We start from the raw sequence: 18,040 nt of genomic DNA on the forward strand, positions 1-18,040 counted from the left end.
ACCTTTGTTGCTATTTCTGACCACTTTTTGGTATCAACTTGATTTAAGATCACTTTTAGGTGGTCGGAAATTCCATAATTTCCCGTAGTGACCTAAGGTGAATTTAACTTTGTCGGCTTGAAATACATGTATAGTCCTTCTGTTGAAAAAAATTAAAAACTTCTAATAATCATTCTATGACACAATTTTAAAGATAAAGCTATAGGATTAAAATGTTTTACTAAAATCTTGTACTATCAGACATAACAATAAAACTACTTTTATTCATTTATTAGATTGAATTTTACCGATTTCACTCCATGTTAAAAATTGAATATATTTATATTGCCAAGTCTAATGCTGTATAATTTTGGTCTCTATAGTTTAATCCCGATTTTAAGGAGTCTCCTAACATTTTTAATAAGATGTAAGTAAATTTGAATTCTTTTCAAATTGATTTACAAAGTGTGTCCATAAAAAAATAAATAAATAAATAAATAGGAAATAGAATTTTCTTATACCGAAATAATATGTTGGTGTCTCACCAAAAAAAAAAAAAAAAAAAAGAAATAATATGTTGGTGTAAATAAGTATATAAGCATTTCTATTTATTACTTCCTTTTTCTTATTTTACTTTCATGTTTACTATTATTAGTTACTCCGTAAAACAATTCTTTTCGATCTCATATTTTTAGCTTAAATATTTTTTTTTTATAATTTTTAAATTTAACATTTTGTATGTAATAATAATTTTGATATAGTTTCTAAATATATAGATTATGTGTGTTAATATTGAGCTAATTATTACAAAAAAGAGTTAATTTAATTGTTGTCCTAGATTTATATGTGGCAATTCACTTTTATTCATTTGTTTTTCTCATAACGTCTTTTAGTCCTAGTATTATTATGGCGTGACAATTTTTTGTCTTCCGTCAACAAAATTATTTAAATTTTGTAAAATTCAAGGATATTTAGTTCTTCAATTATGATTTTTTAAATAAAAATAAAAATATAGCGGATCAATTCACTTTGTATAAAAAAGATCGGAATATTTTTATATTTAACAAAATTTAAACGATTTTGTGATCGGGGACATAAAATGATAATACCACAATTTTTTTTTATTTTTTTCTTAATTCTTTTATAATAGTTTTAAATATTATATTATTATTACTTTAAAAATGAATAATAGGTCATCATAAGTTAAAATAACACAATACACTTCTACCCTTAATATCAGTGTTGCAAAAATCGCGCCTAGGTGCCGATTAATCGGTGCCCTAGGCGCCTAGCGATTTTTTCAACATTGCTTAATATTATCAACTAATTTTACTCGACAGCTTTTACAACCAATTAATATTATCAGTTATCACAATAAGCTAATAGGTATCAACTAACATCTATTCGCCAAACATCCACTATATTAATAATTTACTATTGATAGCATTAATATAACTATAACTATGTATATTATCGTTTGTTAGTGGGTATAATTTTTTAAATTATAATTAATTCATTAGAGTATAATGAAATTGGGCAAACCTTATATAGTCAGAAATAGGGGTAAATGAGCCGAGTCGAGCTTGAGCTTGGATTAGCTCGAGATGGCTCAAATTGATATATTTAATATAATATTGTATATATTTATTATAAATTTATATTTTATTATTATTATTATATATATATATATATATATATATATATATAGCTCGCGAGCAAATCGACGAACCATGAGTCAAAAATATTTGAACTCGAGCTCGGCTGTAGCTCGAATTGACCGAGTGATTAGCGAGTGGCTCGACTCATTTGCAGTCCTAGTCAGAAATATTTATTACTCGGCATCATTTGTTTAGATGATGAGGAAATTGAAATCAACGGTTACTATTTGAGATAGTGTATTAATTAGGTAAATTCTATTATGAGTTAATTACCGAAACGGTCCCTTGACTATAGTGACATTACCAATTTGGTCATTGACTATTTTTTTAACCAATTAAGTCCCTTAACTTTAAAAATCTTAACCAATTTGGTCATCCGTTTGTTTGACCGTTAGTCAACCGTTAACTTGGGACCAAATTGGTAATTTCGCTATAGTTAATGGACCATTTTGGTAATTATCTTTAGGGGTGGAAAATTCAGTTTAGTTTTCTCGAACTGAACCGTATCAAACCGAACCGAACTAATTTGGTTCGGTAATATACCGATTACCGAACAACCAAACGGTATTGGATTCTTGTATACCGAACGGTTCAATAAAAACCGATCCAATTGTTCGGTAAAAAATTGAACTGAATCGAATACCGTTTGATTTTTTTTAAAAATATAATAATAATAATAATAATAATAATAATAATAATAATAATAATAAATAAATAAATAAATAAATAAATAAATAGTAAATCCAAGTCCCATACTGCTTGCTCAGTCGTTCAGCTCATATTTTCACAGGTATCTCTCGTAAATGTTTTATTTGATTTCTTTATGATTTGTTATCAAAAGTTATATATTATGTGTTATGGTGTTTACATAGTCCATATCCAAAGTCTAATATATAACAAAATAGCAATTCAAAGTTCAAACGGTATTCGGTTCGGTTCAGTTTTTTACCGAACAAATTCAGTTCGGTTCGAGTTTTTATCGAACCGTTCGGTATACAAGAATCTATTACCGTTCAGTTGTTCGTTACGTTTTATTGTGTAGTAGTTTACAAATTATATATAGGAGAAGTAAATGATACTAAACGAAATAAAAATATTTACAATAGATTCAATGAAATTAATATTAACAATAATAATGAATTGAAACTCATAAATTTTTGAGACGAGAATAGTGTTCACTCACCTAAGCCTTTCGTTGTTGTATGATTTTGGGTTTTGGCATTGACATTCATTGGCGGAAAAAAGGTTCATCCTTTTATCACTGTGTGTGTGTCTGTAGTACATCTCCGTGCCAAACCCTAGTTGTAGTACCCTACTGCTGCAGTTGAGAGAGAGAGAGAGAGAGAGGGGGGGGGGGGGGGGGGGAAATATACTGTATATAATTGAAAGGAAAAAAAAAAAAAAAAGAAAATAAAGAAAGAGGTGAGCTAGGTAATAGTAGGTAGGCATTTGGTCTAAGAAACACTGACATGTCCTCGTGCATTCTCGAAGACTGCGAACTCATTTTTCTGGCTTCGTTTCGTAATCACCCATTTCTCGCATATCCATGATTACTACTGTACCATCCCTCATTCAACCTACCTACAATTATTTTCCTTGCAACGCATTCACTACATTAATTTTTTTTTTTTTTTTTTTGGAAGAAACTACATTAAATTTTCACACTTCAAACTAATATAATGTTGTATCTTTATTATTATTACGGAGTATTATATTTTAATGTGTTTGTTAACTATTAGTATTAGATGTTGTATCCATATTGGAGTTGCTCAAAGTATAATGTGAAATAAATGCTTTTATCATCATGACATGAATCAACAGTAAAATTTGACCGCAAGTTTCATTATCCCTTCCGTGTACACATTATAGAAGGAATATATATACACGTATATAATTATCCCTTTCAACATCACAACAGTACAGTGGTGAATGCAGTGATGCATGAGGAGCTGTTGTTAAACCCCATAGCCAGGCCACCACTAGTATATATATATAGCTATCCTTCAATTCTGATCTGTCAGCTTGAAAAGTAGCCCTTTTCAGCTACACAATATTGACGACCACGTACCTAGCTAGGGCACTCCATTTTTCACTTATTGTTCGGTCGTAATGTAAACGAGGATTAATCTGAATATGGTATATCTTACAGTTAAGGTCTGTTTAGGACATTTTGTAGTTTGATAAAAAGAAAATATTACGTTTTAGGTTTTTGGAGGGTTTAATTTGCAAGAAATTAATTAGATATAATTATGTATGGTTTGAAGGATTAATTGTTGGCCATCCATTTTTCTTCAGGTGATGATGTTAGGAGGAGGATACACTGAGTTGTCGTCATCGATCTGGTCTGTCCATGCAAGGATTCCCCCGTGTACGACGTCACTTGTTATAGCAAAATAGTCAAGCATATACATAAACAATTCCAAACCAATAAATATATATCATCCTTGATTATGGTATAGGTGCTCCCAAATCAAATTACAATCGTTCAAAATTTTTAACAACCTTTATTAACCAACAATATATTAATTTCCATCCGACAAGAAGGAAAATTTATTCTTACTTCATGTGTCCCATTTTATATACTCCGTATCATATATATTTATTGTTCGTTGGTCAAATTGATTGATAGTGTATTTATTGTTCATTGGTCAAATTGATTGATAGTGTAAATGTTAAGTAGGTTGGTCATGAAATGTGTGTTATGTATGAGGGTGTCTTATTTCCCTCCCCCTTTATGACGCTATGCGTGACTTTTTATAGAGGCTAAAAATGACACATGTTAGTCCCTCGGCATATTTTACATGTGTCACGTCACTTGTGAATTGAGTTCTCAAATTGGTGGTGCCATGTACATGAATATTCACAATCTCATTGACAGGGGCGGAACCACTATGGGGGGCAGCGCCCCCCACCCCCACTCACTCCTTTATATATATATATATATATATATATATATATATATATATATATATATATATATATAACACTAAATGTTATATAAAACCTATATTAAATTTATGTTTAAATTACTAATAGTTTGAGTAGCTTACTTGGTTTTCTGGATCCGTCCCTGTTCATTGAATAGACGTATGATAAAGACATGTGACATCCGTTGTGCATCTTTGGGTCGATCAAGCCATATGGAAGTCGGGAAGCCCAAGCTAGCGAACTCAACACTACCACACAAATGATTTCCGATGTTGTTCAAGTTGTCAAAAACGGATCGGATACGACTGTCGACTGGTCAGTGTCGGCCTTTGTACGGGTAGTATTTTCCCATCAGTAACAATTTCTTATTTGATTATTTTTGTGTTTAATTGTATTTTTTCTTGTAATTTCTAAGTTCGTATTGTAAATTTTATATATTCTAAAGTTTAATAGTATGAGAAAACAAATGATGGAGTAAATAATTTTACTAAAGTCTCCTTATTTAAATCAGACACATAAAATAAATAAGAATAAGTATATTGAATCCTAAGAATTGAAAATGTATCATTACTTTTAGTCGTTTGCTTATTTTGGATGGTTGGTGTGAAAAATGAAAAAGTTTTACCGAGTACCATTTCTCATCAGAAAACTTAAGTCTGACACTGACAAAGGAAAAGTTACGTTTATATGACAAGTATACAAGAAGAAGCGCACGTGAATGTGATTTTATGAAACTGGTGTACCGTAATATTGTGCACTCCACAACTAAATTATTTTTTCCTTTTTCCCATATGCCCCACATTTTCTTTTATATTCTAAACTTTCCGCCTGCTTTTTCGTATTTATACTTTCGCCCTTACTTTTGTTAATGTTCACAAGTTGATTGACAACAAAAAGTCAGTGATGTTGCCATGGAAGGGTACCAAAAGCTAAAAAAGTTGGGACCCAGTAACCATATCAATCAAATTGGAGTATGCAAACAGCAATATATATATTGCATCAAAATATTTATATTATATGTTATATAATTTATGAAAAATATCATAATAATTGAGTATTGAAAATAGAAATAATTATTGTTTAACTTGTTTCTAAAAAATAAGCAGACATATTAATTGCACTTTTGTATTTACCCTTAATAATTTATGCATAAATGATGGTTAAAAAAAAAAAACAAGAAGCAATGAAGATTATTACTATCAACTTTTGCTTTCGAGTTGGATGGCATTTCTATGATCTATTCATTTTCCTTTTCAAGTTATCATGTCGTCTCCATTATTGTCACACATGCGACACTTTAGTTTTTGTCTTTTGTCTCAATGACACAAGCAATAAGCTATCCATTTTATATCTCAAACCACACAACAAAATTGGATGGTGAGAAAGAATAAGAAATAGCACATTACAACTTAGATATATAGTAGAACAATGATCTTGCTAGCTTGATTTTTATGTAATGTTTTTCCTATTAAACATAGATATATATAATTATATATTAAAAATTAAATTGGGCAAAGTCAGACTAAGCCTTTAAATTAAGAGTTTCCTTTTTTTTTTTTTTGGAAAGAAAAAAAAGTATGTTTCTTTAAAAGTACGTTTTATAGACTCCCTAGCTTAGTCCCTAGTAGTTCTTTATATCGATTAAATTAAAAGGCGGATTTTACTCAAAGTGTACCTTAATTAATTTCATGTAGCGATTGTGGGCTTTATTGTTAATTAAAAATTCATATTTTATTAAAATTTATTATGTGAACCAAAAGTGTTAGTTGTAAATGTCCAAATGCAGCATAACATCCAAACATTTAAAATATTCATCTTTCAACATGCAATATAATAGTTGACATTCCTAATATCCCACATACATACACTGAGAATCCCATTAGTTAAAGTCAACTTAGCAACAAAATTACTGAGACAAAAATAAGACACACTTATTGTAGCTTGTAGGATAAAATTAGACATAAGTAATAATGTATTCAATTCCAAGAGAAAAGGGCAGGGCAAAGGTATGTCCAGAATCATGATTTTTATCCAAGTAGTCATGACCTCACCAGCAGCAACAAGTTTAATTATTCCCAGATTGATAACATGAACTCACTCAAACAGGATTGCACAAATGGAGGTACATACAGCAATTCACTTTTTGAGTGGTGAGATATAAATAGAGGGTAATGTCTTTGTCTCTACGGGTTCTAAGCTGAGGCTTCCCAGCACCCAACATACTTATGCTGTTTTTGAATGTGTACAAATTTAAATGAAGAAACTTGTGTTGGATAGATGAGAGGAAAATTTTGATCATATTCACTCTTTGGAAAGTTTTTTTTTTTTTTTTTTTTTTTTTAAATAACATTTATCTGATATGATAATAGAATTTTGACATATGTTAGTTGTTTTGAATTAAATTTTTTAAATAAAATGAGTAGAGGTTATATTTCTCCATTATTCTATTATTAATTGTTGTCTCAAGCTCGGAGGGCAAATTATACCGTGCACCAGGGTGCACAACATTGTGCGTTTTGGTCCAAAATGATGTCGTTTTGGACCTTTTTACGTGTCTGCTGTTAATTCTTTAAAAAAAAATTCATGTTCGAATGTACAAAATTGTATAATAGAATACACAAAATTTTATACCTGAAAACATAGAATTTTCTACTTGAAAACATAGAATTTTATACCTGAAAACACAGAATTTTATAACAAAAATTTCTATGTTTCGAATGTACAGAATTATATAATAGAATGCACATAATTTTATACCTGAAAACATAGAATTTTATACCTGAAAACACAAAATTTTATACCTGAAAATTCCCATGTTTCGAATGTATAGAATTATATATTAGAATGCACAGAGTTTTATACCTGAAAATACAGAACTTACCAAAACGACGTTGTTTTGGAGGCGCGAGATGCACATTGCTATGTGCGCCCTGGTGCATGGTATAACGATTGAGCTCGGAGGATAAGATCGAACTAGTCCATGAACCCAAATTAAAGTTCAGCTTTGTCTGTAGTATAAAATGGACTAGCCCCAGTCCGTCGATTGTAGCAAATGGACCAGATTAATTTGATCCAAACATGTTATATTTAAATTAGACTTTGAGCTAATTCGTCCATTTCACACCTATACTAAGTGACAACTGAATGACAAATTATTGTGTGGATTATGGTCTACATAGCTGTGTAGACCATAAATGCAATATATATTTTAATAATATACTAAAAATACATTATTTGTGTATTGAACCATTGAATGTATATTATTTGATAATATATAAAAAAAATCATGTAATTTATGTATACAAAATATGTATTTTTACAGTTTTAGTATATTAAAAAATGTATTTTTATTTATAGTTTATACAAATCAAATGTGTAGATCATGGTTCATGAGATAATGATTGCAGCTGAATAAGATTAGCAAAATTTGAAGAAACGGGATGGGAGGAGATCTAGACGATTTTTTAATCTCTATATATTAATTCCGACTTCCGAGTCATATTAGATGTGCTAAAAAATAGTTAAATAATGGGTCAACCATATTAGATGTGCTACAAAATGAGTTAAATTATATGGGTCATTTTATCTATCAGTCTATTTTGACCATAAAAATTAAGAATTCTTGAGATGTCAGGTTGTCAGGGTAATGTATTTTTAAATAAAATTACTTGTTTTGTTAATATTATTTAAGGAATGTATATATCGGAATCCAAAGCATAACATAATAGGCATGCTAGATACCATGGATCAGGGTTCACCTTGTAAGGTGGACATTGATCTTAAACGATGTATAAATAATGTATTTTTAGTATTAGAATTGTGAATATTTATAATATAAATTGTGTTTTTAAGTCGAAACACATAACAACTGTACAAGGAAATTTGTAAATACAATAAAGTAATCAAATCTTCATTAGTTAATATTGTGTGACTGCAGTATTTGAAAGGAACTTGTGAATACAAAACAAAGTAACCAATTACATATATATTAACATTGTGTGTTCATAATATACAAATTGTGAATTTTTAAAAGATAAATTGTGAACATTTAGTATGTAAACATTTGGACCCGGGTCCACAGAATAATTTACCCATGCTAGATTGCTAAAGAGCTTATAATTATTTCTTTTTATAACTTTCTCATTGGCATATATATATATATATTCCATTTTTGGTCATAGATTTATAGGTGATAGTACACTTTTAGTCCTTAGCTTTTCATAGTATTATTGTGACATAACCAATTTTTGTTCTCCTTCAACAAAATCTTTGAAATGTCATTAAATACAAAGATATTTCAATCTTTTTTATACAAAGTAGGTTGAACTACTATATTTTTTTGTTTATTGTTTTTTGAAAAAAATCATAATTGAGGTCCAAAATGCTATTGTATTTAACTATATTTAAATATTTTGTTGATAAAGGACAAAAAATGGTCATGCAATAATAATACTAGGACCAAAAATGAATGTTCTAATAAAAAAAGACTTAAAGTGAATTAACATTTATAAATCTACGACCAAAAAATAAAATTTTCTCTTTTTACTAAAAACATAAATTCTTTATCAATTTAGAATAAGAAGCCAATTCACCAGTAATATATGAAAATAAATAATATGATGCAAGGGTGAAAAGCAACTTTCATAATACAATACTTCGTGCATTATGATGTGTGTGTGTGTATATATATATATATATATATATATATATATATATATATATATGACTATTATAATTTTATTTTTTTCATAAAAAGTATCTAAAAACAAATTGCGGATTGACTCCTGACATTTATAGTGTGATCATCTAATATGGTGGGCTCTTTATAAACATCAATATTTTTTTTTGAATGTCCCCAAAGTTTAAATCTAAGATCTCTCATTTGAGGGGTCACAGTTATATCGTTCGATCACAACGTCTTTGGCTAAACATCAAATATTAATCCCTCTACTTAAAAAGTTACTGAATCACCATAATTTACTATTCTACAATCTAGTCGAGCTGGAATATGCGGTGTGGGGGCAATTGACTTCTCTTAAATTTTTTGAGGGTGAGTATCAAAAATCATAATTTCACAATACTTTTTGGTTGTTGAAATCCTGAATAAATGGTTGTGTACTTTAGTAGTAGTAGGCAGTAGGATATACATTTTTGGGGTAGCTAGATGTGTGTGATATAGATCGAATAGAGAGAGGTACATGGATCTCAGACTAGCTAGCTAAGGCTAAGCTATGCTACTTTGATTTCATTTAATTCCCTTTCACTGTAGAAATTTAAAGCCTGTTTGCTCCCCTGCTGTAAATTAAACACACTACAGTAATATTACTGTTACCAACCTTTCTTCTCCCTCAGTTTTAAGTTTTAACATTTCCACTACTCTCACTCCCCAGTCCCCACCCCCATCCCCCCCTTATATATAGGCGGTCAATGCCACCTTCATAAAAGCAAGAAGCCCTTTGAGGAGAGATCAGAAAACCATAGTTTCCATTCTAGCTAGTTTGCAGATATAAATATATAGAGAGCAGTGTTGAATTTTTGGGTGTGATGGCTGGAGATCAAAGGTGGTTTTGGGGGGTGAGTATTGTGATTGGGTTTTTGGTGGGAATGATGTTGAACCATTTCTTGCCATGGCTCCTGCGGCTTGGGGTTGTGCCCAAGGGGTCTTTTGGGTGGCCTCTTCTGGGAGAAACCCTTGCCTTTTTGAAGCCTCACCCTTCTAACTCTATTGGTTCTTTCCTGCAAGATCATTGTTCTAGGTAAGTATAACGTGGGGGGGAATGAATATATATAATTATGATGTTTCTTTTGGAAAACATGATCGATCATCATCACAAATTAAAGCTGCCATTACCCTGGATGGCCTCAAGTTTTACTACTTTTAATGTAATTGTGCAGTAGTACATATATATACATATATACATACATGCATGCATGTGCCCTCTTTTATAATTTAATTCCTTTTTTGGGGTTTTGATTATTATGTAGGTATGGGAAAGTGTTCAAATCCCATCTTTTCTTCTCCCCCACAGTGGTTTCATGTGACCAAGACCTCAATTACTTCATCCTGCAAAATGAGGATAAGCTGTTCCAGTGCAGCTATCCCAAGCCCATCCATGGCATCCTGGGAAAAGTCTCTATGCTGGTTGCTGTGGGAGACACCCATAAGAGGCTCAGAAATGTTGCCCTTTCCCTTGTCAACACCACCAAATCTAAACCTGAGTTTCTCAATGATGTTGAGACTGCTGCCCTCCACATTCTTGATTCCTGGAAAGATATGCACCAAGTCATATTCTGGGAACAATCAAGAAAGGTAATTTTATTTAATTTAATCTCATTCCTAGCTAGCTGCTTTCAGTGATCTGAAGAATGATGTTTTTTTAATTTGTTGGGTGTTTTACAGTTTACATTCAATGTAATAGTAAAGCAAGTTCTTGGATTAACCCCAGAAGAGCCACAGACTACTGAGATTCTTCAAGATTTCCTGACTTTCATGAGAGGCCTTATCTCTTTGCCACTCCACATACCTGGCACTCCATATGCAAGAGCTGTGCAGGTTCAATTCTCCTCATATCTCACTAAAATTTTGATTTAATAAAAAAAACATTAAATTAAACCGGCCCGCACAGGTATCTCAGTTGGTTTCTGGTGACAAATTGTGAGCAAAGACGCAAAATCGAGTCTTGACAGTTTCAGTGTAAGAGTGAGAGAATTTGTCTTTGTGGGCAAGAAGCCAAGAAAACATTAAACCATAATTAAAGTGGTTTTTTTTTTGGGTATTAACTATGAAAGCTAGGTTTAATATAATATAATTTGGAAATGCTTTTTGTTGTGGGAAGAAAAGAAGAGGCATGTGATGAACTTTTTCTCCATTACATCTTTACAGGCTAGACGTAGAATATCTTCCACTGTCAAAGCAATCATAGAGGAAAGAAGAAGGAGAAGGCATCTTGGAGATCATAACAGTAAAAAGAATGATTTTCTTGAGATACTGTTATATGTGGATACCTTATCTGAAGATGAAAAGATTAGTTTTGTTCTAGATTCTCTCCTAGGTGGTTATGAGACCACCTCGCTCTTGCTGTCCATGGTTGTTTATTTTCTTGGTCAATCCACCTCTGCCCTTGAACAATTAAAGGTACATGCAATTTTCTTTTCTTTTTTCTATAATAATAAAGTTGGTATTCTATTTTTTAGGAATATAATTAATTATTTAATTTGTTGCATTTATTTGACTTCCCTTTTCAATGAAATTATGGTGATGTAGCTTGAACATCAAAGCATAAGGAGCATGAAGAAAAAGGGAGAGTTCTTGAACTGGGAAGACTATAAAAAAATGGATTTTAGTCAAAAGGTAAGACAGAACTGCAGACTGCAATGATTACTCAGTTTTATTTTTTAATATTTTATATTATTTTAAGCATTTCTTTTTGGGGGTTATAATTGTTAGGTCATGAATGAAGCTCTTAGATATGGAAATGTTGTTAAATTTGTGCACCGAAAAGCACTCAAAGATGTCAAATTTAGAGGTCTGTATTCACCTCTCATCCTCCAACTACCCCATTTTTGTTATTATTTTTTTAATTTTTAATTTTTAATTTTTAATTTTTTTGGGGTGTTTTGTAGATTACATTATTCCATCTGGTTGGAAGGTCCTACCAGTTTTTAGTGCAGTTCACTTGGATCAAAACCTCCATGCCAATGCTCTGCAATTTAATCCTTGGAGATGGGAGGTCACAATGCTAAACCCCTACCTTAATTACTTGGAATTCTTTGTTGTGTAAAACATAATTTGACTAAAAATGTTATTTTTAAAACATGGTAGTAAGCAAGTTGAGATTTTGTCTTTCGAAACGACGAGAATTGAACACGAGACTTCTTATTTAAGTTTGCGCGGGCATACATAAAAGCAAGCATATAGTCAATTGAAATAAGGGGAAAGGCTGCTGATTCTTTTACTTTCTGTGTGTGTGTCTTTTAACTCAGAGTGATGATCAAACATGCAAGAAATTCACACCTTTTGGTGGAGGGTCTAGGTCCTGCCCTGGCTCTGAACTTGCAAAGGTTGAGGTTGCATTTTTCCTGCACCACCTTATACAAAACTACAGGTACATCGACTTTTTCCGGTTTGGTCCCGAGATTTAGTCTCCTTTGCGGGATACAGATACCAGTGCAGTATATGTACAAGATTTATATATATTAGTCTCGTCTTGCGGGATGCAGATACTAGTGCAGTATGTATCGATATATATATAACAAAGTGAGTGGTTTTAATTTGTGTAGGTGGAAAGTGGAAGAAGGTGAAGAAGCCATGGCATATCCATATGTAGAGTTCCATAAAGGACTGGCAATAAAGTTGCAGCCATTAAACCACCAGTTTGGTTCTGGGTGAAGTGATCAGAGTGTGATGAGATGACGGCTAAAGAAGGCAGGCAAGATTGGTGGAGCATTTTCTATTTTTGTAATTTAATTATTTCGGAGATATATATAAGGTCTCCCTTTTTAATTCCCTGTTGCACAGGAATTTTGTACTAATTCTTGCATTTTGCTTTTCCTAGTACATAAAATCCGAGGTTTATTTCCTTCTTGAAACTGTGATTGTATGTATACAGTTCATGCTGCTAATATAATCAAACCTTGTAAGGATTTTCTACTGTATAAACCATCTGCCTTAAAACATGGGACCACGAAAATAGGGACGGAATCATCTGAAAAACCATAAGAATCAAGCCAAACAGCATATTATCATAATCCTCAAATTAATTGTATTATGGGTGGCCGGGGTGACTCACGTACAAACAAAGCTAGCGACTAAACAGAATATTATCATAATCCTCAAACTAAATAAATTAAAAGTGAATCATAACAGTGCATGTTATCCGTTGAATAGTACAATTCTTTTGGGAAAATCCTCCAAAAAACATATAATTATTTATAGATTTCCATGAGAAAATCCGTCAAACAACTCATCAAGACTGTCTTTTGTCCCATGTCGTGGCCGAGTTCCAATATGATATAATATTTAATCTCATTTGATTAATATATAATAATCACGATGGGAGTGGTTTGCCGCCATTTCAAGTCGAAGAAGAAAGGGACAAACTTCATTAAAATCCCAGAAAAAAAACACAGTTTTTGGTTTTATCACCCTCTCTATGTATCCATCAAACGGCAGCAGCCCAGTTGAGAATTTGTGTTGTCTTTCCTTTTCTTCACCCCCTTTAAATTCCTCCATTTAGTAAGTCTATTCTCCCACACTCTCACTAAAAGAGATAGTCTAAAGATTCTCGATTTTTCTCGAGTAATATATGAATTTCTGTTATATGAGATTCGATGATAGTTTGATTTTAAATTAGCGGTGAATCGAAGCAGTGTTCTGCCTGGCTCCCTGGATGCCATCTAGGAGCAGCATTGTCAAGATGGTTGGCACTCTTCCTAGTTGGCACCAGAGGAGTCAGGCAGACCCAACTACAAATTGGGACACTGCACTACACCAAGGCCTAGCATGCACCAGATTGCTTCAATTATCAGGTTTATCAAACCCCATTTTTTATGCCCATTAAATTTTCTATAAGCTATTAATATTCTTTTGTTAAGCCTCTATACTTCTATAGTTATACCATATTTACTTCTTGTGAAAATTGAGTCTTACACTTTTATATATGTTATTATTTAGTAACATATTGAATAATCGTCATCTATTATAACAGAATATATCACTAAATAAGATTTTGTGTGACCTATTTAAAATATAACAAATTTATTTAAAAACAACTTTGTAGGTGTATTTGTAATAACTACTGAGTATTTGGTAAAGAAAATGATTGCTAAATATTTGGTGAAGAAAATGATTTTGCAGGACACAAGATTTTCATGGGGAAGAAGGGTTAGGTGAATGTCAAATAACCTACCAAACTAGGTAGCAGGTTTCAACACGTTTTTTATAATAAGTTCATATACTTGTATTTATACATTTTGATACTTTTTTTTTGAACAATGATTATCAATTTTTTGATAATTAAAATGTTTATAAATGCACAATAAACTAAATATAAATGATAAAATAATAATATAATATCTAAAAATAAATGCACAATTTACACCTGGGCATGAAAGTAGTTAAGAGTGGTAGGTAAAAGGAAGAGTGGTCTCTGATTCTGGTGTTGAAGACAAGTCTGTGGAGGGTGGTAGGTGTGGAAGAAAACCCTTTCCTCCACTTTTAACTTTTCAAATCTCTTTTTACGAATTCTTGCCATAATCTTGCGGGGTTTTCTCTGTATTTCAGAACAGACCCAAATTCACAAGTTGAATTCATCTTGCTGGGAGTGAGTAAGTAAGCTTGTTGTTTCGAGAATTCCAACATTATTGTAACTCTCCTCTTTTCTTCTACTGCTTCAATTTGTACTAAAGTTCAGTTCTTTAGCTGTCTTTTTGGTTTCATTTAACTGCTTTCTCTGATCTGGTAATTGTAACCTGTGAACCACTCTTACTATTTTCATTTGGGGCTATTAGTTAGCTATACCTGCTTAATTGGCTAGGAAGATGTCACAGGAAACAGCACACCTAGATGGAGAGGTAATTTCTATGAATATTTTTTTGCCCTATGAGATATGGGATTATCCCTTTTTCTGGGATAATCCTTGTATTAGTACTAATTAGCAAGAATTAAGGCCTGGCTTAGATTAATTATTAGTATTTTTGTTTTTGGGTATTTTTAGGTTGTTCTGGCTGAAGAAGTTGGCAATGCTAGATTGATCACCTTAAACCGTCCCAAGCAATTGAATGTCATTTCATCTGAAGTGGTACGTTAATCATATAAGAATTATCATTTTGAAGTCATTACTCGGTTATTCCATTGGATTCTATATTAGTTTTGGTCCTCCAACTTCTTTTGCGAGTAAATTTTCGTTTTCTGTTGAATAGGTAAAATTGCTGGCTCAAAACCTGGAAAAATGGGAGAAAGATGACAATGCAGCTCTCATCATCCTCAAGGTTAGTACAGTCTGTGCAAGAAAGAAAAGCGGATGATTATAAGTATAACCACATCTTACATACTTTGCTGTTTCTATCTCTAAATTCATCTGAGTGGTACCGATGGTGATTGTACTTTGAGATGTTATTTATTGTTTTCAATAGGGAGCTGGGCGTGCTTATTCTGCTGGTGGGGACTTGAAAATGTTTTATGATGGCAGGACACCAAGTAACCGTTTTCCCCCACAAGAAATTTGATTGCTTTCTTTTTGTGTATTGTATTGACTTGTTTAATTCTGTTACTTAAATAAGTTGGTTGGTGAATATGTAGAGGATTCTTGCCTTGAAGTTGTTTACCGGATGTATTGGCTTTGTTACCATATCCACACCTATAAAAAACCCCAGGTACAATCTTGATTTGATTGCATTTATGTAATGAATATTTTCACCGAGCGACATTAACTGGTGAGATTCTGGGCAGGTTGCTCTAGTTCATGGCATTTCAATGGGTGGAGGTGCATCGTTGATGGTCCCAATGAAGTTCTCTGTTGTAACTGAAAAGACAGTAAGTATGCAACTATGCATATACATTCGCATTAAATGTAGCATTGATTTTTCGGGTCCATTTTTACATTTGACTTTTGTTGTTGGCTAGGTTTTTTCTACTCCAGAAGCAAGTATTGGGTTTCATACTGACTGTGGATTCTCATATATTCACTCTCGCCTTCCGGGCAGATTTGGTAAGCATTAAAATAGCGCTGGACCATGTGTTATGCTAGCTTTCTCGATTGAAAAGGACAAGAATTTGAGAAGACATTTGTTGTGTGCAGGGGAGTATTTTGCGTTAACTGGGGCGAGGCTTAATGGTAAAGAACTGGTTGCACTTGGAATGGCGACACACTTTGTACCTTTGGATGTAAGTTCTTTGCTTAGAGTTTCAGTTATTTTCTCGAATGAAATTACTTTTTACTGGATTGCACATTAATGGCTATATGCTCAAAGTGACTTACCAAATTGAAGCATGTGCTCCATCTCAACTAAAAACCTAAGCTGATAGTTAGATTGCACATTAATGACTGTATGCTCAACACTGTCATTTCATTTGATTTAAAGCATCTCGAGTTTTGAATGAATTGTGATTGTCCCCGTCCATTCTCTTTCACTAAGTAGATTGATAAGCATGGCTTTTAACTTTTTGCCCGACAGAAATTGCCTGAGCTAGAGAAGCGTTTGCTAGATTTGAACACGGGCAATGAGAATGCTATCAGATCTGCCATAGAGGAATTCTCCATAGCTGTTCAAGTTGACGAAGAAAGTGTCTTGAACAAGTAACATTCCCACATTAACGCAGCTATATATGCTCCGTTTTTTGTTTCCCTATTTATGATATACACGCAAGATCAAATGTATTACTTCACGCATGCAGGCAGGCCATTATTGATGAGTGTTTTTCCAAGGATTCTGTGGAGGAGATTATAAAATCCTTTGTATGAGTTGTTAACTAAAGGCATTGAATATGTGATGATTTGCAACGTAACCCGTAATGTTCAACAATAATTGACGCTTACATTATTATCAGGAAGTTGAGGCGAGCAAAGAAGGCAATGATTGGATTCGTGGTGTGCTTAAAGGCCTCAAAAGATCGTCCCCAACAGGATTAAAAATCACACTGAGATCGGTAATGCTTGTACTCGTGCTTCTGTGATCCTTAAACAGTTAAACATGCATATGTTTTTATTTTTTAGTAAACGCATTATTGCTTTCCAGATTCGAGAAGGAAGGAAACAAACACTGGGTGAATGCCTGAAGAAAGAATTTCGAGTAACAATGAATATTCTAAGGGCAGTGATATCTGATGATGTGTATGAGGTAATTTCTAGTTTTCCAAGTATACTTCATCCCTGTACTTGGATTACTATATATAGATGGTTCAAATTCATGAAATATTTCTTCTGGATCTGAAATTCATGTTTTCTTTGGTTAAATGAAGGGTATCAGAGCTATCAATATTGACAAAGATAACTCTCCCAAAGTATGCTCTCTCTCTCTCTCTCTCTTCCTAAACCTTATTATAGTGTTGTGGAAACAATTAATTATAATCAAGAACATCATCCTTCAATTCACTGCTTCTCTCTCTCTGTGTCTCTAGTGGGATCCTTCAAGTCTTGATAAGGTTGATGTTGAGAAAGTTGAGACAGTATTCCAACCATTTGAAGAAGAATTGGAGCTCAACATTCCAGAAACAGAAGATCACAGGTGGGATGGAAAATACGAAAGTTCAGTATACGCTCACCTTAATGAGTAAAAATTATAAGGCACTCATCACTCTCATGGGTTTTGATTAAGAGCTGAAATTGTCTTCATTTTGATTTGATTACAAGCCTAGCTTAGCTTGTGTTTGCAGTGTTGTTGTAATCCTACTTTGCATGGTGACTTTTATGCATGTAATGGCCCCATTGCAATAAATATTGCATTAAATTATGTGACTAATTAAATAGTAAACACTT

The 18,040-nt window shown here is 32.5% G+C and overlaps 2 protein-coding genes across 16 annotated transcripts; both read left to right on the forward strand.

Annotated features, from left to right (window-relative positions):
- The first annotated feature begins 10,026 nt into the window (after positions 1–10,026).
- Positions 10,027–13,220, forward strand: LOC109187712 (cytochrome P450 724B1). Its single transcript, XM_019337989.1, has 9 exons — positions 10,027–10,321; positions 10,551–10,875; positions 10,966–11,118; positions 11,449–11,700; positions 11,830–11,916; positions 12,013–12,091; positions 12,189–12,295; positions 12,549–12,670; positions 12,846–13,220. Exons 1-9 carry the CDS (start codon positions 10,110–10,112, stop codon positions 12,952–12,954), a joined length of 1,446 nt encoding a protein of 481 aa, XP_019193534.1. The 5' UTR covers positions 10,027–10,109; the 3' UTR covers positions 12,955–13,220.
- Positions 13,221–14,664: 1,444 nt separating this feature from the next.
- LOC109187715 (3-hydroxyisobutyryl-CoA hydrolase-like protein 5) lies at positions 14,665–17,938 on the forward strand. 15 transcript variants are annotated; one of them, XM_019338003.1, is made up of 16 exons: positions 14,682–14,753; positions 14,848–14,895; positions 15,075–15,137; positions 15,281–15,364; positions 15,486–15,554; positions 15,699–15,762; positions 15,865–15,938; positions 16,015–16,098; positions 16,189–16,273; positions 16,364–16,449; positions 16,740–16,861; positions 16,960–17,020; positions 17,113–17,211; positions 17,301–17,402; positions 17,524–17,565; positions 17,683–17,938. In XM_019338003.1, exons 3-16 carry the CDS (start codon positions 15,105–15,107, stop codon positions 17,836–17,838), a joined length of 1,161 nt encoding a protein of 386 aa, XP_019193548.1. In that variant the 5' UTR covers positions 14,682–14,753; positions 14,848–14,895; positions 15,075–15,104; the 3' UTR covers positions 17,839–17,938. The 15 variants fall into 15 exon arrangements, with proteins under 15 accessions (XP_019193542.1, XP_019193541.1, XP_019193550.1 ...); XM_019338002.1 differs by having other exon boundaries at positions 15,079–15,137; XM_019338008.1 differs by having other exon boundaries at positions 15,101–15,137.
- The last annotated feature ends 102 nt before the right edge of the window (positions 17,939–18,040 follow it).

This window comes from Ipomoea nil, unplaced genomic scaffold (assembly GCF_001879475.1).
Source record: "Ipomoea nil cultivar Tokyo-kokei standard unplaced genomic scaffold, Asagao_1.1 scaffold1421, whole genome shotgun sequence".
Classification (NCBI taxonomy): Eukaryota; Viridiplantae; Streptophyta; class Magnoliopsida; order Solanales; family Convolvulaceae; genus Ipomoea; species Ipomoea nil.